General features: G+C 35.9%; 3 protein-coding genes across 10 annotated transcripts in view; 2 read left to right on the plus strand and 1 right to left on the minus strand.

Annotated features, from left to right (window-relative positions):
* Positions 1–9,323, plus strand: part of LOC106175885 (rho GTPase-activating protein 45) — a 47,170-nt gene extending 37,847 nt beyond the window's left edge. For 5 of the 8 annotated variants that reach the window (XM_087002966.1, XM_087002967.1, XM_087002969.1 and 2 more), the window contains 12 exons: positions 823–971; positions 1,165–1,353; positions 1,841–1,978; positions 2,220–2,276; positions 2,566–2,690; positions 2,882–3,044; positions 3,241–3,337; positions 3,510–3,555; positions 3,889–3,955; positions 4,105–4,210; positions 6,180–6,305; positions 7,128–9,323. In XM_087002966.1, the coding sequence (XP_086859092.1) occupies positions 823–971; positions 1,165–1,353; positions 1,841–1,978; positions 2,220–2,276; positions 2,566–2,690; positions 2,882–3,044; positions 3,241–3,337; positions 3,510–3,555; positions 3,889–3,955; positions 4,105–4,210; positions 6,180–6,305; positions 7,128–7,993 (2,129 nt within the window). In that variant the 3' untranslated portion in view covers positions 7,994–9,323. Of the gene's footprint in view, positions 1–822; positions 972–1,164; positions 1,354–1,840; positions 1,979–2,219; positions 2,277–2,565; positions 2,691–2,881; positions 3,045–3,240; positions 3,338–3,509; positions 3,556–3,888; positions 3,956–4,104; positions 4,211–4,809; positions 4,908–5,680; positions 5,698–6,179; positions 6,306–7,127 lie in introns of all 8 variants that reach the window. The other 3 variants (XM_087002972.1, XM_087002973.1, XM_087002968.1) reach the window with 3 other exon arrangements.
* A 251-nt stretch (positions 9,324–9,574) lies between these two features.
* LOC106175886 (uncharacterized) lies at positions 9,575–10,926 on the plus strand. Its single transcript, XM_013558043.3, has 3 exons — positions 9,575–10,042; positions 10,228–10,395; positions 10,674–10,926. The coding sequence occupies exons 1-3, from the start codon at positions 9,943–9,945 to the stop codon at positions 10,919–10,921; spliced, it is 516 nt and encodes a 171-aa protein (XP_013413497.3). The 5' UTR covers positions 9,575–9,942; the 3' UTR covers positions 10,922–10,926.
* Positions 10,927–12,586: 1,660 nt separating this feature from the next.
* Positions 12,587–20,143, minus strand: LOC106175940 (F-box/WD repeat-containing protein 8). The gene is made up of 11 exons (XM_013558132.3): positions 19,482–20,143; positions 19,172–19,276; positions 18,797–18,961; positions 18,515–18,603; positions 17,946–18,118; positions 17,325–17,521; positions 16,700–16,942; positions 14,994–15,121; positions 14,549–14,728; positions 14,113–14,220; positions 12,587–13,717 (listed from the first exon to the last, which is right to left on the minus strand). The coding sequence occupies exons 1-11, from the start codon at positions 20,028–20,030 to the stop codon at positions 13,576–13,578; spliced, it is 2,079 nt and encodes a 692-aa protein (XP_013413586.2). The 5' UTR covers positions 20,031–20,143; the 3' UTR covers positions 12,587–13,575.
* Positions 20,144–25,434: the final 5,291 nt, after the last annotated feature.

The following is a 25,434-nucleotide window of genomic DNA, read 5'->3' on the forward strand; positions in this document are numbered from 1 at the left end:
AGATAGGTCCATAGTTACTATTGAACTTGAATAGGAAGTCAGAGATAGGTCCATAGTTTCTATTTAACTTGCATGGAAAGTCATATACTGGCAATCTAAGTGTGACCTTGAAATTTACCTTTGACCTACTTTTTATCATGAATTAAACTTTGCAAATTTTGGTTCCCTTTTATCTCCAAAACTGGAAGAGATAGGTCCATAGTTTCTATTGAACTTGCTTGGAAAGTCATATACTGGCAATCTAAATGTGACCTTGAAATTGACCTTTGACCTACTTTTCACTATGAACTGAACTTTGCAAATTTCTTTCTCTTTTAATTCCAAACCTGGCAGAGATAGGTCCATAGTTACCATTAAAGTTGAATAGGAAGTCATATACTGGCAATTTACTGTGACCTTGAAATTGACCTTTGACCTACCTTATGATGAACTTAACTTTGATTGTACCATTTTAAGTTATATATATTTTTTGCATATTTTGAAAATTCTTGTTGATTGCATTTTTACAGCTTGTCAAGCATAAGACTGGTGGCTGTGTCCCTTCTTTTGTGTATGTGGGGGTCTATACGAATGCGCTTGCTCCAGCTGGTGGTACAATATTCGGAGGCGGTATCGCCTCTCTGATCCTCTAGTTTGCAAAGTGTTGTGTAAAGGAAATAGGAAGAGCAAAAATGGTTGGTGTGCAGTGTTCAACTAAATATTACATTTGCGATTGAAAGTCATTAGCAGAACTTATGTTAGATTGTATTTTTCTTTAAGAATGATTTATTTTAGTTAGCACTGTTTTAAAAAAAATTAAGCCTAAAATGTTTCCTCTTGCAGGACTTTCCAGCAGTTTGAACATCACATCCTTCAAAGGCAGTGCATTATCTAAAGCTGCACAGACACATTCTTTTAGAAAACTGCGGTCACCATCAAAGTGTCGTGAGTGTGACAGCTATGTCTACTTCCAGGGAGCCGAGTGTGAAAAGGTGCGCATATATTCTAGTATTATCTGAATATAGTACATTTGAAGTTGTTACAAATATTTTTACTATGCAGTTTACCAATGTAGATATTCCAAATCATGATAAAGGAAGATAATATTTGATGTATGTCTTATTCCTCAGTATATTTTAGACAAATTACTATGTATAAAACAACAATTTGATCAATTCCTTTCAGTGTGGTCTCGCTAGTCATAAGAAGTGTCTTGAGATTCTCAGCAGTCCATGTGGTCATCGGTCAGTGGAGAGAAGGATGACCATGTTTGGTGTGGACTTCAATGACCACCTCCAGGAGACACAGTCTGACATCCCCTGTGTGGTGGCCAAGTGTATCCTGGAGATTGACAAGAGGGGATTAGACACCAAGGTTATTTAACTGCTCTATCAACATATGCATGCATGCATGTGTGTGCATACATGCACATGCACACGCGCACGCACACACACACACACACACACTACTTAATGCGTAGTGTTTTAAGGGTTACCAGCATTATGTGTCTGAAAAGCACAAATATCTGTCATTTCCGTGTTAGTAACAAAAGAAGATCACCTGCAAAAACAAAGGATATCAATACCAAAATGCATAGATTAAGTGTTAATGTGTTGAGTTGGCAAACCTGTGTTTATTAGGGACAGTGCTTACATATCTTGTCATGTAAACTCTCATCACCTATAGGTCAAAATGTTTTAAGACTAGTATTCATTTCTCAACAAAGATGGGTGCAGTTTGATTATATACCAGTCAGATAGGCAAAAGAACATGAAAATATAAGAAGATACAGAAAAATTAAATGTTTTTTTTTATGCACTTTTTAAGTGGTTTTTCTAAATCACAAACATGTTATTTCCAGGGTATTTACCGTGTGTCTGGTGTGAAATCGAAAGTGGAACGCTTGTGTCAAAGCTTTGAAAATGGTGCTGAAACAGTTGACCTCAGTGACCAGCATACTAATGTTATATCAAATGTACTCAAGCTTTATTTAAGACAGGTAAGTACTAGACAGTTTTATGTGTCAGAAGTATTGATTTGAATTTAAACGAGTTCAGAACATTTCTCTGATACAAGTAATTCTAGGTTATAGTCTTATAGATTAAAATCACAAATAAATGTATCACCTAGATTGACCCGAATTTCAATAATTTATACTAAAAAATTAAGCCCTCTTTGAATTTTTAACAAATTTTTGTTCAGTACACTGTGACAACAGTATTGCATTTTTGTCTTTGTAGCTCCCACAGCCGCTCATCACCATAAGTTTATATCCTGAACTGATTAAACTGGCAAAGGTGAGTGCTTTAGAAACAATGAGCTTAATGGTAAATAGTCGAACCCGCAACCCATAAAAGGAAAGTGTCTGTTTTGTTACTTAAGAGGGATTTCTACTTTCTCTGTGTAGGATATTCATTGGCAAGGCTTCGTAAAATTATGTGTATACACTTTGTTTTGAACTGTTTACAAATAATGATATTTTTAAAATGCTAGGCTTTTAATTAAAAATTACTTATTGGGAATATTATAATAGCTATTGAACAGTTTAATATCTTTCTCTATGAGATGTATTTTTCGTGTTGTCAGGAAGAAACAGGGTCTTCTGGGGAGCCAGCTGACAAGATGGTTATACTACGACTTCGAGAACTAGTCACATGCCTGCCAAAAGCAAACTTTAAGACCCTCTCTGTCATATTACATCACTTGAAAAGGTACAAATGACCATATTGTTTCTAGAATATTTTGAAAACGTTATGGAACTACGTTTACCTGCACTTCTCTGAAGGTATAGGTTCATTTTGGAATTTGACAGATTATAGAAGAGCAAAAGTGGTAAAAATTTTCACATATTAACTAAGAGAAAAGAAAATTTCATTTATTGATATTTATATTTGTTATCCAGGGTATCTGATGAAGAGGAGTTGAACCAGATGTCATCAAGTAATTTGGGTATTGTGTTTGGACCGACTCTACTGCGGCCTAGTGAAGGGACAGCCTCTCTGAACTCATTAATGGACACTCCACACCAGAGCAGAATTATAGAACTTCTTATTGACAATGTTGAGGTAAGTGCTCAAAGCCACGAGGATGAGGGTCATGTTGTCATATATATCTGACATTTTCAAAGTTCCTAATAAAGATTTATATTAGATATTAGTTTTTAACATGTTATTTTTAATAGAGAAGTGTCTTAGTAGTTAATTTTAAAAATTGTGTGTATCTTCATGTTGTAAAAGATAATTTATATTGCTGTTATTACAGGATATTTTTGGGGCGTCCCCACCCTTAACCAGTGAGACCCCAATAGAAAAGGTCAGGCTGGGGTCACAACATGAGGTCAAACTGGGGTCACCTGCCAGTGAGTAAAATTTACTAGGTTTAGGCTACATATAGCTTGTATTGTGAGTAACAGGAATTGAGAATTAACATCAAGTGGTATGATTTTAGGAAGTGTCACATTTACTTGACTCAAATTTTTCCTGCTTTTGTTATATGATAGATAATAAAAAAAATTGTCCTCTTGCTTGCAGTGTCCTCTATAGATGGTGCCAGAGCCAACAGCACCAAGCAAACCAGGTAAGAAAGGTGTTTTATGTCTGGCAGAAAAAAGAGAATGGTCATATTGTTTTACCTTAGTCTAATCTTTTTACTCAGGAATACCAATTTACCCAACACATTCATATTCTAAGTGGATTTACTTGAACTATATATGCAACTTATCTTCTAATCTTGAGGTGGCTTACCTTTTAAGTTTAACTTGAACAAGCTGTAATCTGATGATGTACTTGGTATAAAATAATGTGCTCACTTCTTTGGAGTGTTCATGGTTTTTCTGTTAAAGTTACATTGAGCAGTTGAGATGAGAAAGAGTTTTATAGCTGATAAGTATAATTCAACTCTATATTGCAGAGCTGATGTATCAAGTGACAGCATAGAAGAATCATTTCTGCAATCCAAAGAGGGAAGTCAGAGGAAGGTAATTCAAAATGACTTGAAATGACAAGACTTGTGATGGAAAAAAAAAAAACACCCATGCATTAGTAAATATTCTTAACGAGATATGACTTAATGCGCTCTTTAGACCCAAGTCTCATCATGTTTGCAGTGTCTTCTTTTTATTTGTAGGAGAGTCTGAGGCACATATTGCTTCCTGGCAGTACAGAATTACAGAGTCCAAGAGAAAGTGTGGATGAAAATGAGAAAACAGAAAGTGAGGAAGAGTTAGCAACTGGTAAGAACATTGCATTCAGTCTTACAGTACACATAACATTTGGTCTATTATTTAAATAGCATCTTGCATTTGAAAAAATATATTCCAAATAAGCTTTTGTGATTTTCTGTAAAGTTATATGTTTCTTGCAAGATTTATCACATCAGTCAGCTTCGAATGCACCAAACATTATCACTCTGACGATTAAGGATTTTGTTTTGCCAATATGATACTAATTTGTTGTCACTGTAAACTAATCAGCACTGGTAATAAGCAAGATATTTTATTAACAATTTTTCATGCTTAAGGCAGATGTTTTCTTAAAGTCAGAAAATAAATTAAACAAAGTATTACACATTGTTGAAGAGAATGATTATGCCGTAAGATATCATTAATTGAAATATTAAAGGAAAAAATGTCTGCCTTTTAATCATGATTTTTACCATGCAGCATGTTAACTGCTGGCGTGCATTATTTTATTTTTCCATATCCATTAAATGATTTCAATTATTTTGATTAACTGCTGTTTGCATTATGACTACTAATGTTTGCATTTTATTTTGTTGTTGGATCTCTGCCATATATATATATTCCATGCACTACCTTTGTTCCTGTTCTAGGCCTTTCTGACTCATTAGCTCAAGATGTCATTGGTTACATGGACACTTTTTTTCACAACTGAGAGTCCAAGCCTGTTGGAAATTTTATATAAAAAAGGGTCAGGCTATCACCATCAGTGTCATAATCCATTTAGCATGTGTATTTATTTTATTAAAGGGTTTAGGAAAGCTAACATGAAATTCTTTTATCAAGCATGCCAATTTTTATTTAACTGCGAGACATTAGTTAATAGTCTAGTACAGCTCCTCCTTAGTTCTTGGTGTACATTTTGACTTTGAAATTGTTTTAAAATCTTGCCCTCTGATTTTTATTTGACCCTTGGATTAAAGCCAGAAGTTTTAAAATATTTTTTATTGAAGGTGTTGGTAAATTGATGTTTGGGTGCTGGAACTTCAGTATTTATATTAGCTGGAAAGATGTCAAGTGAATCCTGAAATGAGTTTTTTTTTATCCTTACATGCATGTTGACATCTCAGATTGTATTTTTCTATGCAACTTTGTACTTTATAATCAATGGCTACATATGTTTGCAATCATTCTTTAAAATCATCCCAGTCATTTCAAAGTTGACTTTACTCGAGCTCTTGTACATAGTCAGAGATCTTGGATATAATTGGACTAAGATTTGGAAGTGAAAAATCTATGGTATTTCCATAAACTGGAATATTGTTCTTTCATGGAAATTTTATTTTTATTGCAAAGATAGTTTTTGACAATTTGAGTGACCACTTAAATCATTTTAAAAATCACCTAAGAATAATATTTTTTTTTGCACTGAAATGACGAACTTGAAAATTGTAAATTGTAAAAACTCAAATGAAAAAATTTGTTCTAGTTGACTTTAAATCCTCCATTACCATCCTTTTCTAGATTTGTAGCCCCCTCAGGTAATTTCATTTAAATAGTACTATACAAGCCAGTTGAATACGCATTTCCTTCCACAGTGATTTACCAGAAAACCCCAGCTTGTTGAATGGTGACTTATCACCCTCTCAAGACTCATATCTTTGAATGTAAAGATTGCATCAGCTGTGCTAGCTGCCCTACCTATTTTAGCTCTGAAATCCTTCCTACAGAACCATGAACAAAGATAGAGCATGGAAAGTCCAGGAGTTTTACTGCAGGGTCTGTGTACTGTGTGCATTACACTGCATATAAGATATAAGGATAATTTACAACATTTTAGGCCGTGATGACACATATTTGTTAGGAGATATCTTGATATTTTGATACTTAAAAAAACATTTACTGCTGAATTAATACTGATTAAAACAGATGTGTGTAATGCTCAGACACTGAAAAAAAAACCCTGCAGTAAATCCAGATAAATGACCTTGATCCTGCACCAGTTGCCATTATAATTTCCCAGATCCAGATTTTTCCTTCACCACTGATTTGGAGTCAGATGATGAACTGCCTGACACCCTCCTACCCGACAGTTCTGCACCCTCCCCCACACCTCCCAAAGTGCACTCCCCCCTTGCACGTATTGCAGGTAGGAAGGAGAAGGACAGCTGCAAGCATAAACAGCACAAGATCTATTTTTTTATATGATCTATTTTTTATATGTACCGTTATTTTTTATATGTAGATATCATGTGCTGTTGTTGTGGTTACAAGTGGGAAATGGGAAAATATTTGAAATTTTGAGGGTTTGGTGGGACTTCAGCCTTTCCCAGTTATAAATTTCATGCTCACAGAGGATTTCAAGCCATCACCCACAAATTATTCAATAACACTGATTAATTACTTACTCAAAAAATCAATATCGTAGTTATGTTGGGTATTGAATGAACATAAAGTGGCCGGGTTAACTACTGTTGTAATGTGTTTATTTTTGTTTTAGCAGTGTAACTTTTCCCACTACTCAAGTTTTCCCTCTTCTCACATTTCCCTTGTCCAGTCGTATTAAGTGTACTATACCCTGATCCCCACAATATGAACCTGCATAACAGCATGTACAACCATGATTAATTTACTGCTTATGAATTTTTATCACTTTTTGAGTTTCCTGTTTATTGCCTGTAGGCCTCTTCGTTATTATTTTCTGTTGTTTTAAAAAGATTTAGAATTTTATGTTAAATTTTTAATCGTCCAATATGCACTTCTGTTTTGGATTGTAATGTAATAGCTGTAGAGGCATGTTGTGTGGTTTTGTTTTCATAACTTTGTTTTATTTTATGTTGCTTACGTGTAATCACTAGAATGCATACTTCAGTTTCTAATCCCTGTTTATCAGTAATAAATACATAATGAATTCTCATGCACTGGTTCATCAAATTGTAGTTTCTCTTTTACATATCCTGTTCATTTGTAGGTGTGTCATCCAGCTCCAAGTCCACCAAAGCTGTTTCAACAAGTGCATTACAGTTGGCTCAGACTCAAACTCTCCCTACAAAGACACCTAGTATGTTATCAGCAGATTCATTTGATTCACCAGGAACGAAAACCCGTAGCACATCCTTGCAGATTGGCACAAAGGAGGCGCCGCAGGAAGATAAAAGGCGTTCTTTACCCTCTGATGTGCTAAGTAGCAGAGAGAGTTCTACTGGAAACCCCAACAGGTCCTCATTGTTTATGGACCTAGGAGGGCCTATAGACTTTGGTCACCATCGTAATCTTTCTATTCAGACGGGGCGCATGTCGCCAGGGCAGTCAGGAAGTGTGTCCTCCTCAACTGGTGGAAAGCAGTCAGCCACTCAAGGCACTGGATGGAGCTCGCCTGCTGGCCAAGGCCGGCAATCCCCCGTGACCAGTGGTTCTTCCTCCAAGGGAAGCCAGGCCTTAATCCCTAGTCAGCGTAGTATCACAGACTCTTCCAGTAAAAGTCCCAGTAAACAGTCCCCAAGTATAAAGCAGCCCCTTCTCCCTACCACAGTGTACACAGTCCCACCAAACAGGGGCGCTGCCACCACCGTCACCACCACTAGCAAACCAAAGAGCAGTCCCTCTTCTTCTACCAAATTCTCTCCTTCATCAAGATCAGTGTTTTATGCCGGAGATATGGTGACAGAGGTACCAAGCAGATCCACTTTCTATGCACAAGAACTGGTTGATATTCCAGTGGAGCCCGAGCGTGGAATAGAACGGGGCACATCTGCCTATAGTTCAGGTAGCAGTAGTAATGGGTCTTCATCACCAGGTGGCGCTAAAGCCATCAAGAGAGAACCAAGATATGTTTGAAGTATTTCAACCTATAGCGTTGAATAAGGATGAGACCACAGTTATGCAGTTGAAATTTTATTTTTGAAATTTATTCCTTGTAGGAATAATTTACTTAAACAAGTGGTGGATATGTGTAAAAGCATGTTTGATTTTTTACTAAGTCACAGATAAAAAAAAAATCTGGCCAGACTGAAGAGTTTGTTTGAAATAGCCACCATGTGGCTTCTGTGATTTGAGATGTCGTATATGCTACACTAAGCAAATTGGCAGTTAAGTTGTCAAGTATAAGGCAAGGAATCCACAACTTGACATTGGTGTTGTGTCATTTGCAGATTTTGTTTCTTGTTTGACTGAGATCCCAGTTTAGTGGCACTCTACTGAAGTAACAGTGTGTGGGATATGATTTTTGAAATGTTTCTTTGACTGAATTAGATTAAATTTGTAATTTTGCATAGATTTGATCTTTTATACTCTTCTGGATGTTAAAGAAAGACATCTTTTAAACGTGAAAGGCATTGAAGGATAATTTTATCTGCCTTTTAATGTTAAATTCATTTATGGTTTTTGTTTGAATATATTTGCTGACAATAAGCCTTGTGAATGTGCTTGTTTCTTAGACGAAATTTTAAGAGAGATGAAAATTTCAAGCTTTGAACAAATGTATGAAAATTGTTAACAATAAAATGGATTTCCTGCAAAATTCTATTTTTGCCAATACCAAGACAGGTTCTAATGTGGAAGTGAAGGCAATATGCTAAGCTTGAGCTGGTACAAATATTTCAGACAAATAAACATACAGTAATGGCATGCAAAAAAATTCTTTTTCACTGAAATATCTGTCATTTGTGAAGAAACTGCATGGTCTGTTGTACAAATTAGATGTTTAAGTTGAAATTATTGTCTCGTTGGAAAATTGATGAAGTACAGTGTTGTCAAAATAGATTTAAAGTACAAGTTAGATATTCTAATACAAGGCAAGTTTTGTCTATGATCTGCATAGGCAGTTTACATGTACCAAAGGCATCAAAGATAGAAACAGTATTAAGCTTGGAAGTTCACACAGTGGCTAGCTGGGTATTTCTTTTTGGTTTGGTATACCACACAGTGTAGGGCAGTATTAAACCGATACTTACAATTTTATATGCAAAGCATGATTGTGATGTAACTGTTTCTTTTTTACTGGTTGATATATAGAATACAATTGTTTTACATGCTGTTGCAATAAGTTATATTGTATATTTAGTGTATTCTCTACTACTGTCAATACTTTATTTACATGCACTGCGGTATATTCTGCGTGTGCATTGACTATTGCTGCAATAAATTTTACTATTATGATCTAGAAGAATGCTCAGTTTTGCTTGTTCCTTTATTGCCATGATATAATTTATATCTAATGGAAAAGTTAAACGACTTTAAGTTGGGCAGAATTTATGGCTTAAATGCTATGTCAGTATATGCAAAACTGCGATTTTATTAAATTTAATCAACAGTCACTTGTTCCCAAGTGGAGACAGATGATTTAAAACGAAACAGTGATTTTGAAAACGAAACGCGGCACAAATGTCCGATTTAGAGAAGTCACTTTTTGTTGAAGCTTGTACATTCACAGCATTGATACAGATGTTTTCACCGTATACAAAGTGTTTGGGTTTTTTTGAAGAACTTCAACGTTCACTGCGTTCCCCTTTCATCACGCCTTTCTTGTATGACATTCAGTAAATCTGTCAGCAGTTGATATATTGTTAATACACACCTATATCGTCAGTGCATATAAATCCCACAACCTTTATTCATAAAAGATAATGGAAAGTGTTGTCACCTTGACTGGGATTCATTTGTTACCAGTGAAAATCAATGATCAATAATCCTTTGGACAGCGTACGACTTGTTGAAGTCATTATTGAGCCACATGATCCACTGCGTGCAGATTTGATGAACTTGTGTTAATTGCACTGTCATGACCGATGAACCCAACGGGTATTATGGGGATTCCTCTAACTGGCCAAATTTGGGTGCAGATCTTGCTCACAGCGGCTTTAGCGATCATATGGTGCTCATTGCCAGGTAAAATTTGACCTATCATATATATATATATATATATATATATATATATATATATATATATATGATAGGTCTTAGATAGAAGGGTAGGAGTCTAAGGAGAAATAAAAGAGAAAAGCATACTAGCCCACAAACAAACATATCGGAGAGTATATCGAGTGAAGGAAAGGGCGTTTTCATTTTTCTAGTTGACTCAATTAAATGCTACGTGTGCGATGATAGACTGCCCCCGTCCAATGTGAGCACCAGGCCCTCCAAGAACCAGTGTCAGGATGATTTCGACAGGGACGTCAACAGAGATAACGTGGAAGAATGCGAAAAGGGGTGTCTCAAAACGAAAACTGCACATGGCACCAGTAAGTCCTAGCAGGGGCTAGTACAGTGCGATTAGTAAAGAAAGCACAAGGCTTTCGAATAGATTTTCTTTGAAACCAGACTCATTTCAGATTAGAATGTGATTTAAATAAATGAGAAATATGTATCGTTTTAGAAAAATAGAATTGAAAAACGGGACCAATTTTAATACGGAAACACGGAAGTTCTCGTTTTGGGGCCTTCAAGCTACAAATTAGCAATTGCTGAAACGTTTGACATAACTTGCCATTGACCACATCTTTCTCATATTTTTCTGTAGTACTGGTGGAGCGGTTTTGTTCAGTGATAGAACTACAAGTCGGTTGTCAGCGTGCGGTAATTCGAGGAGAACCTGGCAACGCCTGTTTCTGCAAGGACCGAGATCGGTGTAACCAGGCAGTGGCCATAAGGACGGGCCCTCTGGCGGGTTGGTTGCTCTGCATTGGTTATCTTATATTGGGATTGTGGCTTCGTGATGGCGGTAACTTAGATATTACCGAAATATTGAGGATGGCGATGTCAAAATAAAGATCGAGTGATATATATATATATATATATATATATATATATATATATATATATATATATATATATATATATATATATATATATATATTCCCTTTATTAGTAAGGCAAATGACAACAGGAAGCTTCTTTAAAAAATACAATGACCAGAAACGTTCCTTTGATTTTATTAATCTAATTTAATTTACTATTCATGTCCATAGGAACCGAAATGATATGATGACCTAACTTTCATATAAACGTCATGATCTGCTCTTCTGTTATAAATCATCAGAGCGATTTGAGCAGAAAAAAGAAACTATTATGCTACTATAGCTATTGTACATAAATCATTCTATGTGTCGTGTTAATCATTTAGCGTCGACATAATTGTCAAGGTTGGCACTCACTGATCATTGCGTTCACCTGTAATATACTAATAATGGCAAATGGCTACCCATGAAAAATATATGGTTTTCATTAAAAATATACCGTTTAATCGGATTTTGACGTAAAGAATACATCAGGGTCATATCTCCAAGCCATTCAAAGCGTATCGTATTGATGTGATTATTTAATCAGATTTAGAATATCGGTCGACATCTCTCATAATTAGGGGCCCTTGTGCATGGTCTCGTATTTCAGTGTTTTTTTAATTCGATTTATTATAATAAAGTATTCAAAACATGCCGTTAGGTATCTAATTCCTTGCTAATACTCATTTGGGAAGAACTTTACATGACAGTTTTTAAACATAATTATTTGTTCAGTTTATGCTTGCTGATGTGCCATCGTTCACGACGGCGATAGCGAGTGTGACACTGAACCAATTGATATATTTCACCGCGCTTATGGGAATTAATGACAGTGGGACTATAAAATCTCCAACTGAAAAATTCTGAACTCAATTCCCACAGTAAGGATCCTAGTTACAGCACACTAAGGAAATGAGATGTGAAAATATGAACAATTAATGGACATTTTCATTAACGCTAATGAATGTTGGTGAACTCTTTCCGCTGACGATTCCCCTGACGATGCCTGATCCTGAACGCAATGCAATCATCGTCGTATTCCCTGCAGAGTTCACATCATAGAAGACACAGATACTGCACAATGGGTATTGTGGCGGCTGTCTATTGCAGAAGCCACTTCAGGCGGAATTATTTTCAATTTTTAATGTCCAGTGAAATTATTTCTAACAATCATTCGATGAATTACGACGGGTTATCATTGAATTCGGCAATTACAACAATATCGCTTTCATTTCTTGACTTGAAGTTAATCTCAATAATATGATCTGCTTTAATTCAAAACGTAGATAAAAATGTTTTATCAAAGTATCAGAAAAATTATACTATTTCCGGGGGCGGATCCAGAGCTATTTTCTGACAGTCTCCCGACAGAAAAAATTAGATAACCGTCAATGTAAACTTGAAAATCTGACTCTTCCGGAAGACCCAGAAAACTGCCTCAACCCGCCTCCGTTTTTCGTCATTTCACTCCAGGAGTTATACTGCATTTGTGGAGTTAATCTCAACTGCTGCAAAAACATCGCTTTCTCAGCAACCGCAATAACTCTTGCCGTCCGTTTCGTGCGGGTCAAAGCGATATGGAATCGAATTCCAATATCCATCAAAATCTAGGCACCGAGGCACTAGAGATCAAGCGTTCCAATTTACAAACCACTTTGCATTGATTTTCTTTTTATTAAAATCATCAGATTTCATCAGATTAAATCGCATATGGTGACGCCCGCGTCAACATCAATAGAAGCGTTGCAAGTCATTTAAGTGATACTCCTGGCCCATGCCTTATCTCATGGAATTGGACAGGAAACAGCGTATTACATGAATGTAATAAGGGTTCTGTTGCAGTCAAACACTTTACACAATTTTCCATTACATATTATACCCACAGAACTTTTTTAAATAATATTTCTATAAATTGTAATCACACATCCACAAGCACTGAAAGCTCGACTGTTTGTCAAGATGGTCAATAAGTACAAAATTAAAAACTGACATCTGAGCCTTGTTGATACTCCTGACCCCTATTTTCACTGTTCCATAGGTTATGGATGATTTCTCTAGAGATTCTTCCTGATAAAATTTATATTAGTCAGTCTTCACTTTTTGCACACCCATTTCTCCACAAATTGATTTATCATTCAATCATCTGGGTATTATGTTCTACACAGGCTAATAATCCCAAAATTCCAAACACAGGCTTATGCCTTGCATCTTTGTTCTACATACTTGGTATGTAAGGGACTTATATACTGCATATATATCCAGTCAGACGGTGAGAACTTCACTTGGTGCATATTAATCTCAGTAGACTGTGTAATCATGACTTCTAATCCCAGCACCCCAATTATTTGGCACCGACTTCCTGCCCACCATTACTGAAATTGAAATTGAGGCCTGGATTCCTTTGATAACAAACTGTAATCATGCAGTCTGTCGAGATAACAGGCACTGTTTGACTGAGAATGCAGTCTTGGGGTACTCATTTCTCTCTTGTTTAGATACTGAGGTGGTCAGGCTCCCTACACTCCAGACATTGAGAGCTGTTCCTGAGTTCCGACTGGCTCATCATAAGCAGAGCCTCTGATATGAAAATCATGGGATTTAATATATCTAAGCATTTTAACAAAAAGAGTTTTTAAAGTCTGGTCATAGCTTGTCATAAGGCACCATGAGTCCTACTGTTCCCTTAGCTCTGTCTGGTTCATCATATGTTGACAGGCAGACATCAGGCACGCCCTCTGGTGACTGATCTACACTGAAGTCATAAACCTGCACTGTGCCTCTGTACCTACAAAATTCAATTGAGGAAAAATTCTTCACAAATTTGTCTCTTCACAACTTGATGGAAATGTATTTCGTCTTTAACTGCATCACAATTGATTTTTTCTTATGAAAAGGGTTCAAAGATATGATACTTCAATTATATAATTTGGAAACAAGATTAACTTTAAATTGTATGCACTTTCAATATGTATAGATATCAAGTGGTGGAAGATGTCTGAAATCCTCAATTTGGATAAAAGCAATAATGTATTACCAGGTAAATGTATATTGGTGAAGTTAAAATTCAAATTCTACTTCTTACAAATTTTAGAGATAGACGATATTTACATATGTACATCACACACATGTACACATATATGCACACACACACACACACACATACAGCCCTCTCATACTGACCTCTTGTGTAAGATATTGTCCAACTCATAGTTCTCTGGAAACTTGTTGTTAGGAACATGTGCACTGACCAGGTGCTTGTCTGTAAATGCACAGTGTCTCACAGGGTGTCTGCAGAACAGAGTTATCAAAGATATACATATGATTTAATGTCATCAATTTTTTTTGTAGTCTATCATGAAATATATGAGCCACACTAGAATATCGCTTGCTTTTTCTAAATGATTTTTAATTCAAAATTTCATTTAAAATTCAGCAATTTAAAATTTTCTTTAAAAAATTCTAACCAAAATAAACGTAAAATATGACCATCTTGCCTATTATATTTGTATGCAAGAGTCACTGTAAGGCACAGGCATAGGTTAACTTATGTAGGTCATTGGTGCGACCCATATCATCTGGATTGCATGGACACAAGTGACTGCACAGAATAACTCACCTGTTATGTACTTCCCATAGTTTGCTGCCCATTCTCTGGTCCCAAATACACACCAGTCCCTCTGCACCACCTGACACCACTTTCCAGTCATCCATGTGCACCACTGTCACCGCAGCACCATGTCCACTAAAGGAGTGGACTGGATGCCTGGCACCAGCTCTGCTGTCGTATACTCGTACTCTGAAATAGCAGGAGTCAGCGACTAGGTTTGAGCACTAGAATGGTCTCACCTTTATTTGAATTATTCTAACTGGTGTCCTCAAAAGAATTTTAAAATATTTTACAATCTTACAGGCCTAAACATGTGCATTTGCTTACCCTCTACTATGACTGCATTTGCATGGAAGACCTATACTAATACTGATATACTGATATACTGATACTGTATGTATGTATGTATGTATGTATGTATGTATGTATGCTTAATGTATGTATGTATGCTTACCTTCTGTCATCACTGCCTGTACACAGGAGACCAATGTCAAACTGCGACATGTCAATGCATGACACTGCATTGCACTCTCCTTCAAGTACATACATTTCTTTACCAGTCATAAGGCTGTACAAATATATCTGAAAGAAACACAGTAAGTATTAATAATCAAAATGACCTCTCCTTGTTAATTGCTGACATGATTGGACAAATAAAACAATATTTTTTCTTGTATTATGTTTGAACTCACCATAGCAATTCCAAGAGTGTTTCACAAAATCAAACTATTCAATTACGTTATTGAACTGAGCTGTCTGTTTTAACAGGTATAATTTCTCTATGCTTGATTGGTTTGGTTTCATGGAAAGATGTAAATTATCATCCATCTAAATCATTACTAAATCTTTCTTTTTTTTTTTTTTGTTTATCATGTCTACCTCTATTTGTGTACCATTTCACCATGTTTCCATGTATAAAGGATCCATCAGTAAACTTCACAGACTGCTTAGTTCCAGATCTACTATATGTTAAAACACATGGTAGAAAACATCCCACAGCAAATACACCTCATTTGTAAATGTCAGTTACTGTGCTGTGCACTTCTATAAGGAACTTACATAAACAGAACAAAATACATTATGCCAAAATCACACAGGAAACATTTTACCCGTCATATTTTTTCACCTTCACTTAACACAGAAAATATTTCCTAATTACGCATTCTATTTTTCACCCCCACTTTCCAAAAACAGCACAAACTAATGGATTATTCAGGTGGTTCTAAGGACAGCATTGTAATGAATATCAGCAATCAACCAGTAAACAACCAAGAGTACAAAGTCAACAGAGAAGAATGATAGGTAACAGAGAGGTTAAGTGCATTTGTAATTCATTTCTCAAAGCTGTAGTTTTTAACAAGGGGTGGTTAAGTTTGAATCATCTAAGGTGAAGTTTTACACAGTTAAAAAGCAGGTGTTTAAATTGACAACATGAAAAACTGCATAAAATATTCATTTCACAATTTTTTTAATTTGTTTTCATGAAAGAGACAGATAGTAAAGAGAGAGAGAGGAGGGAGAGAGAGTCTTCAAGGTGTTTAAGGTGACATATTTGTGCAGAGGCAACATTTTTACAATGGAATCAAACCATTCACCTTGCATATATCTTTATCTGCCTGTATACCAACAATTACCAGATGTTAAAGATAAAAATGTCCACATGTTGCCTTTATACCTGCATTATTTCATAAATAATTTGCTGTCTCCTTTGAAAAATGACATTCATTTAGCAATCATATATTATATCTTAAATCACAAATTCTGTGATTGTTTTGCACATTTGGAAAATGCCAATCAAAAGGGAAAATTAGCATTTTTTTGTCACTATTTTCTTCTGAAATTTGTTGGCTATGCAAATTTCACTGTCTCCATATGATGCAGGTACAGACAATAGTAAAAAAAAAAGCCTCTTACTTATTGCAGTTATAAAGATACTTAACTGTATTTGAGCCCTTTCTGATCAAATCATATATTACTTTTTGTCTATAAACTTTTAAAATGTTATTCATGTCAAACAAAGTTTAATATGAAAAAAAATCTATTATTGAGAAAAAAAGGCTATGGGCTACATCACTTGACAAACAAATTACTAGATACAGATGATCATACAAAATTAGCCCTCGGACTGAGGTGAAAAACATAACCAGTTGAACAGCTCACCTTCCCCCTGTACAGACTGATCCCAGCAGTAGTGTAGTCCAGGGCAGTGGTCACTCCACAGGCCACAGTAGTGGACGTGGCGTCCAGACATGTGACAGGGGCACCAAAGATGGAGTGGATACAGCTAGGGGCACCGTGTCCAGGAATGTGAACCTGAACTGATTCCTTGGTTGTCATAACAACCATGTACTGGTCAGCGGGGCTGGACGTTTGGTGATTCTTGACTATTTGTAAACCAGATACCTGAATGATAGAAAACAGGACATTCAATACAGAAAAAAACAAGTTTCCTTAATAGAGGTCATACCTGGGTTTTAATAACAAAATGGGTGTTCTGAACTTGCATGTTATCAGATTAATCATAACAGAAGGGTGAAAGTTTATTCTGACCAAAAACAAACATCTGATATTCATTACACTTAGCTTTACTTGAAATGTTAGGTTACTGGCAGTGCACTGAGTTCAGGCTGACAGAATTTGCTGACTGAGCACACTTATAATCATTGCACATACAGACATCTCACTTTTTTCCTTATCAGTATAAATTCCTGACAGTTTCATTAGATGAGCATGATAACACACTTCTTGTTGTAGGATATAAAGTATGACAAGTAACATAACTCACAACTTCTCCTGCATCCAGCTGCTCCAAACAGTGGAACTGGCCGCTGCTGTCCCCCTGCTCTAGCCTGAGAAAGGTTCCATAGGTGACAGCAGCTAAAGCAGAATCCTGGGCCAGTGAAACTGCTCTAACTGGTGCATTACAGTGAACAGAATGAACAGGGTGGCTATCTGAGCTATTCCTCCATATGTCTACATAACCTGAAATAGAACAGAAATGTGTGCTATCTGTGAACCATCAGTTTAGTATATAATATCAACAGTTATTCTTGTCCAAAATGGAACCAGAGGACTTATAAAGTTCTACTTTAGATAAAAAAGCAAGGTTATAATTTATTGAAAATGGGATGGATATTTTCAAAATGTCATTATAAATATATATAGATATTCTTAAAAAGGTAAACATGTTATTATATAGTAAAAAAACTAACTGTAAGACAGAAATGCAAAAAATATGAGTTAGAAAAAAAATACACATTGCTGAGCAATATGTTTTACTTTTTTATCTTTTTCATAAAAAAGCAAGCATGTTCGATTGTCAAATTCTTACTTCTTTCTAATCTCTTAAGCTTGCTTATGACATATACATATAAAACAATAATTATGTGATATACACTTTGTGTACCTTGGTTAAAACCTGCTACAGTTACGGTATCATTGACAGCAACAGAAGTAATGTAATTTGTAATGGTGCCCATGTCTTCAGACTCATTCAAAACAAGAGATGTGTTTGATGGTTTAAAGATATATGTGTTCTCAGTAGAAAGATCTTGAAATTTCACATTCCCACTGGTGTACCTGAAATTTCACGCATATCAACAATTTTAATTTCAAGAAAATGTTTTACTTCCCACAAGTTTGTGACAGATATTAATGAAAGCCGGTGTTTCAATAATATAATCAGTTACGGTATCAGTTTTGACTTAAAGGAGAGCTAGGATGTTGATGGAATGAATCATGACACCCCTGACATAAAACAATATACATAGTACATGCAAGTTCCAGTAAGTGGTCTATACAAACATGACAATTTAGAAAGTTGATACCTTACCATAGAAATAAGTAGCTACATATAAATGCACTTTGTTTTCTGTGCAATATACCACAAAATCCTATAAAGTATATAACAAGATTCATGTTACATAACGTGCATTGTTTTTTTCATATGTTCAATAAGCTGGCTTATTAGCTTACCCTGCTACTATCGAGGTATGATATGTGTTTGCTGAACATAAAACTCCACCATGTATGTAGTCTATTGCATAACAATGTCCCAGTCTTTGCTGAAAGTTGAAAATACTATTAATAATTTTCAGCAATAAAAATGGGTTGTTTCCACATGCAATGCATGAACAGTTAAAAAGCCTTGTTTTGTATATTAAAAAAAGATATGAATATCATCACTGTATATTTGCACCGAATGTGTAATCTAAGAAATTATTCATACTCAGGGGTTGTATGGATTCATATCCTTACCTTCCAGTTCTCTTTAAGATGCAACTCATAAAGCATGCACTCCTTGGCGATTTGTTTCCAGTATTTCCTATCTATCGTCTTACTGCTTGTTTCATAGCCATATCTGTGGCAAATTTTGCACCAAAGATGCTCATCTTCTGCTATACTCTTCCAGCTTCTACTCACCTACAAGCAAAAACAAAAAAAAAAAAAAAATTAAAAAAAAATGAAAATTATTCATTAAAAGCTTTTTGCTCAATATACAATAACACTGAAACTCAAATAAAGAAACTTCTTGTTAATGCATTAACTTCAAATCAATAAACCAATATATGACTACGTTCTCTTCACAAAAATTTATCATCAAAATAAATTATCTGATTTTAATTGCCTCACCTGTGCACATCTGCATAAATCTGTCAAACTAAGGTGCTGGAAAATATTCAAGGCAACTTCTCTGGACAAGTTGAGGTCAAAGAATGGAATCTCATTGATTTCATCCTGAAATACAATTGCCTTATTCAATCTACTGGAGTATGCCCAACCATTCCAGAATTTGAATGGATTCTTTCTTTTTTTTGTCTCAAGTCTGTTTTTTTTTCATCTTAAATGTAGTCATTACATGGAAAAAATAATTAAGTATCATTACATTGTTTGCACTACAGAATATATGAGTTGAAAAGTCAACAAACAACTGGGTTCTTACCAAATCTGCAAGCAGTCTGTCAAGAAATCGTTCTTTTGTTTTGTCTGTTCCTGTTTCTAATTTTGAGTTTTCCTCATTGGTCTCACACTTCCTGCGTTTAGAACTGGATAGATGTGAATCAACGCTTTTATCACCCCATGTTTTTCCACGTAACAGATCGCCAGCAATCTGAAAAGGTCTTAAAGTACACGAAGTTCTTCCCTCGGTTTTCGTGCCATCATCGGAGTTGATAAGTCTGTTCAACAAACTGAAATCTTCCTCTCGTTTACTGCTATTAGCCAATGGGTTATTTCGTGAATCACGGAGTCCAAGTGACCGTTTCAGTCCTCTCAATTCTGACCTTTCATTACAAGAACCAACACAATGCAAAGAGGATATACCTCTCTCACTCGAATTTTTACATAAGGCACTACACCCACTACCTGGGACTGGGATTTTAACAGTAGAATCCTTCGATTCCGACACTTGATTGTGAAGCTCAACCTTCTTTTCTATCTCTCTTTTCCACGACTCTCGGAATACTTTTAGGCTTGTTGGATCTCCCATCATTACAGCAGTCCAAAAACACAGAACAACTAATTATGTTAATAGTAAACAAACATAACACTTTCTGGAGTTATCATTCAAGACGTCTGTTATTGTTCTTCTTTGATAAAAGAGTTCTACTCTTCCAAGATGGGCCAACATCGGGATTGCTGTTGATGCCAGCTGCATACTGTGTCCTATCAAGATATTTTTTTATCTTTACATAAACTGTGTGACTCACGGAACAAAGAAATTAAATTTGATGTTTTTAATTAAGAAAGTCAACTTAATTTTGCTGCATCAAGAAAATACATTGTCAACATTAACGTGAAGGAGCAGGCCTATTTTCATGAATGTGTGATTTCATTGATTTTCCACATGTCTGTGAGATGGTGATGGTGATGGTGTTTTGATTGGCAAAATATTAACAGCTACTAATAAGTGTAGAACATGTAGTTTAAATCTGCATTTCTTTTGTCAGTTTTTAAATTTAAAGCCTATGAAAGGCATTTTTATGCTCAGTCTTTGAAACAGTCTGTCCTACGATGCAGACGGCGGCTATGGGCCCTGAATGAAAGTGATACGTAAATGTCACTGCGTTAATTAGAGGCACATCGTGCCTTACTTTGATTTGGAATTGAAATAAATGTCAAATATCTGTCTACAACGCATCACTAAATGCAATGTTGCGTGACTGGAAACATAGCGGCACGTCATTAAGTCCCATGATTCACATGTTCCGACTTGGACTAGTTATTGTTAATGAGGAGGGGGGGGGTGATATCCTTTTGTGCTCTCAACAACCGTCACCACAGCCACTGAGAACAATAAGCAACTAAATCCGGAGAACAGAGAGATCAATGCACTTGATGCATAACGATCGAGGTTTAAATTAAACAGATGGCCCGTAAAGAAGGGTCGCACCGGGATGGGTTGACCTAGCGTGGTGATGAACGGGCGCCTGCATATCGGGCATAATAAATGCTCATGTACGTTTATAATCAGCACCCCAAAAACCGCTCACACTGAAATTTCTACAGAAAGCATGAACGTGGATCATACCTCTTGTAATTCGAAAAGTATAAAAAGAATTCTGACATTCGCTTTTTATCTTGTGAACGATATTTAACATTTTATTTATCAGTTATCTAACAGTCACAGTAAACATTGTACCATATCATTATGTTATTTGTTTTGTTTTCAATGCATTTCACTTACTAAGGTCAGCTACCTAATCGTATTTGTGACCACACCCTGTTCTGTTGCCTCTCTCATATCACTACACGGATTAACGTGATACCAGTACGTGTAGGCCTACTACATCAGTTAAAACATTTCCCAACATGTGAAACTGCTGAGAAACGCGGAATATAAGTGGTTGCACTCTCAATTCGTAAAGCAAGGACCTTGATTTCTTTATTTCTATTACTGATTCTAAACAGGTAGCCCGCGTGTTATCATAATTTACTTGTGGGAATTACATAACGAGTGATATATAGGCGTAACGTTATAGTTCAGGGAATACGCGTATAAACAAAACACCTGGTTATACATGCGAGACTGAATTAGAGACAGTTATCGTCTTAACAATATAGCTGGCAATGGGGGTTTAGTTCGTAAACAGGTGGATTCAGAGGTGATTGGATTTTTTTTATGTCAACATGCGTGGCTTGATATGTTAAAAATAAATTACATCATCATGGTTCACCTGATATAACTAACGCAAATATATTCAGATACGTAGAATAAATAACAAGGAGTGCGTATTGTGAAGCAGTATTTAACGATTTCTCAGAAGCCATTATAAAAATTCTATAATTTTTAAAATCTGGCTTATGCCATACTATTTTTTTCAAAAAATATCACTTTCTGAGTAACTCTCTCTGTTGTAATGTGCATTGGCAAAATAGTGGGCATTTCACTCCAACGTTGCAACAAGGGTTTTCTCAAAAAAGATAATAATAGTAATATAATATATTTATTTTAAGTCTAAATTCCATATACAGAAGATATGTTCAGTAGACAATTAGGTGCATTACATATATATATATATATATATATATATAGAACAAATAAAACAGTTAGACACCTGGTCATTACAATTTGTGTAAGCGATCTCGCCTCCGTGGGGAGGATAGGCCCTACAGCCCCGCTGCCGTATGAGGCGCTGATTGCTATCAAACCTACAATATCGTTCTCTGCCTGACCAGGACCCTGCTTCAAGATGTTTTAAATTTGGAGAGACAGACAACACAAGTGCCCAGATTAAAAGACACATAATCATCTGTAGAATGAAAACAGTTTCAATGTGTGATAAATTACACTAAGCACAGAACAACTGCAATTCTTACTTTGCAATTTCGTTTTAAAACTTACGGGTCGAGCACGCATCTTAATTTGAATTTATGAGTATACCGCGATTGAACTGGAATGATATCAATTTATGCGATATCAGGTCAGGTCTTTTCCCGTAACTCTACCTCGAGCAAGCAATGCCATATTTTTTAATTTATTGAATCAAAAATTACCACATAAAATGGTTTGATGGATTATATTTGATAAATAGATTGCTTCGTTTCTGTGTTTTTGCATCAAAGTGAAAATAACTTGTAATAAGGCATAAAAGGAAGGCAACTGTTTTTTTTTCATCCTTCTGAGAATGTTCATTTGAGTGTTTAGATGAAATGGGAATTACGCAGTGAAACCGCTTAGAGATCCCTGAAGTCAGTTATTCCATTTATCACTTAGTGTGATGCAACTGTCTGCCCTAAAATGATGAAAAAGCGTGATCTATCTATTGAATGCTATTGTTAACTTCATCTTCTCACCATTTGGGAGTTTTAATAGAAACTATTCGCTCATACAATGTGACGTTAATTTAGCCAAGCGCAGCTTACTTTTTCAGACACCTTAAACAAACAGATAAAAAAATATGAAAATGAAGAAAAAAAAAATGAAATGTTGGAAAATGATGAAAAGACCAAAGAAGTCGCGCAACCTGTGGAGCAATCTTCCAACAAAAGATTTGTAGGGCTATCAAGTTCCTTTCTTCCATATATGCTTACATGTACATAGCATTGTTTTTCCATGCAATTTGGAGTGCAAGGTACCATTGGAATATTGACCTTGCACTTTGATACATGTACCTGATGTGATGATTAATCCGCACATTTCAAATTGCATTCGTCATCGATGAATGAAAAACACCAGCAACTCAACTAGCGATTTTGTCATTTTCTGGAATAAAATTACCATGAAAGGAGAGACAGACACTGATAATTCAGTCTTGAAAGAAATGTCTTTTTGTATCTTATAATACATTTAGTTTATTATAATACCAAATATCCCAACTTCATGAATGGTACAGGCCTATACTATCTGGTCTTCAAGAGCGAGTTAATTAGCTGCTTTGCTTGTCAGTACCCATGGGTATGTGTGTGATTTTTTTGGCTCCAATTCTCCAATACTTGATTCTGGAAAATACTTGAATGCCTTAGTCCAAAGTGCATCACCAAGATATGAAGGAAAACTGTATAGCCTACATGATAGTTAATTCTACTTGAAATCTTATACGCGCGTTTTCAATGACTAGTAATCAACTACCATTCTTGAACACCCCACAAACAAAGCTCATTCGCAATATATCGATCTACAGCTACATTGTTTCGTTGGTATGTCATCCAACGCTTTCCCCCCGAAACGCGTACCTAAAAGGAAGTCTTCCTGCTGTCAAACACCAAGGCAAAAGTAATCAATACAACGCTGTCGCATCGTCGTACGAAATAAAACACAGTTAGTGTCAATGCATTATGCATTTTTAAAGCCACTGATGGTGTTGTGGATTATAACATAGTCTATCGAATTGACTTGATTTATTGCCATTCAACTGTCTTGTTGAAGATCAGGGCGTATGTCGAGGATTATATTTTTGAACCGAAAAGCCAGCATCAAAACAAAACGATAGATCAATTCCGAAAAAGGCTTCGTCCACTTCTGCAAAATGCCTTTTATTGCAGATTGATTAGCAAATAGACAGCTTAAATAAAATGTAAATACAGACGACGAACTAGACATCAGAGATGTCAAGAAATTAATTAATTTGCAGCCGCTTAAAAGCATTACTAGATAGAGACTGGCACTACAAGACGACGGTTTTGATGCTTTAATCAAACGAATTGCCAGCAGAATATTGAAACAAAAGTAGGGCTGTCTTAACAGTAAATAAGGAGGCATTAATGTCACTGCTCTTTAAATATCACCATGATTAGATATGTTTTCAAACCTATACAGGTGTGCGTTGCTCTGAAATTTGTTTTCGATAAAGGCCATTAGACATGACCAGGCTTCTACGTTTACCCAAGGCACCGTGAATCCATTGCTTGATATCTATTAGTATTCACTAATGCCTCAATCTATTCAAACAATAGTACATTTTTACGACAAAAAGCGTGCTAGGTAGAGATCCCCTAGAGGCGTTACCATTGTTTTTAATATTCAGCTTCCATGAAAACAACACAAGATGTCCATTTAGATATCATGGGCGCCCGTTCCCATGGAAATGTTTTAGCACCACCAAACACTTTTTCGGCCAAAATATGCTTGAAAGCGCTATTCTAGTAGTCTGAATAGCCACAATTTTATAGAAATGGTGACAGCCCCCCCCCCCCAACCAATAGAATGCGGTTCATTGTTTTCTGGAAGGACCCACACTGTTGAACAAAAGGCCAAGAAAATGCCCGCTTTTGGGTCTTGCTAATAAGTTGGCATTTTTTCCTTTTTGATAAAGACTTTAGCAACTTCATTTTCAAACTTGATGTCTACTTGAAAATAAAGGCTATGTTTGTCAAACACTATTTAAAGATCGGCAATGACATACATGTATTAGTCATCTTGAATTGTGCAGGCTACATGTATACGTACATGTACATGTGTATATGGTGAATTGTATGCACATGACGTCGAAGGAGTGTATATGCATTGTACACTGTATTTTATACGCTGTTGGTAACATCGTGTCATATCATATCACTAAGGCAAACCTAAGCCCTGTGTTCCTTATGTGTCGGTCATTGGTGACTCAACATTGTTCGTTTTGACAATCCGTTATGATTGATTTTGACGTGGTTAATCCCTTTAACAGTACCAAAATAAGCCAAGAAAAAACATTAGTGTTATTTTCAGAATTCAGGCTTCCATGCACAATACAACGCCAAACATGATTGATATTTACATAAAACCATTTACGTATCCTAAAGCTCTCTTAAAATCGACGTTGATCGTGTTACGGATTTTCCCCAATTTCAAATCTATGTCGCGTATTATACTGTATAGTTGGTATGTCGCAAAGCCTAGATATAGGTATTTACCTGTACATGTACATACTGCACAGGCCGACGTGAATATCAATAAACATATGTGAAAGTACGCG

The sequence above is a fragment of the Lingula anatina genome, chromosome 1, assembly GCF_051362555.1.
Source record: "Lingula anatina isolate TDL-2025a chromosome 1, LinAna3.0, whole genome shotgun sequence".
Taxonomy (NCBI): domain Eukaryota; kingdom Metazoa; phylum Brachiopoda; class Lingulata; order Lingulida; family Lingulidae; genus Lingula; species Lingula anatina.

Bases quoted from the DNA above. Each gene is read 5' to 3' on its own strand.
- LOC106175940 (XM_013558132.3), bottom strand. From the start codon at position 20,030: ATGATGGGAGATCCAACAAGCCTAAAAGTATTCCGAGAGTCGTGGAAA. The intron at 19,277-19,481 runs GTAAGAACCCAG...ATTGTATTTCAG, and splicing joins ACAGACTGCTTGCAGATTTG to GATGAAATCAATGAGATTCC. The intron at 14,221-14,548 runs GTGAGTTATTCT...TCTGTTCTGCAG, and splicing joins CTATGGGAAGTACATAACAG to ACACCCTGTGAGACACTGTG.
- LOC106175886 (XM_013558043.3), top strand. From the start codon at position 9,943: ATGAACCCAACGGGTATTATGGGGATTCCTCTAACTGGCCAAATTTGG. The intron at 10,043-10,227 runs GTAAAATTTGAC...TCATTTTTCTAG, and splicing joins CATATGGTGCTCATTGCCAG to TTGACTCAATTAAATGCTAC. The intron at 10,396-10,673 runs GTAAGTCCTAGC...ATTTTTCTGTAG, and splicing joins GAAAACTGCACATGGCACCA to TACTGGTGGAGCGGTTTTGT.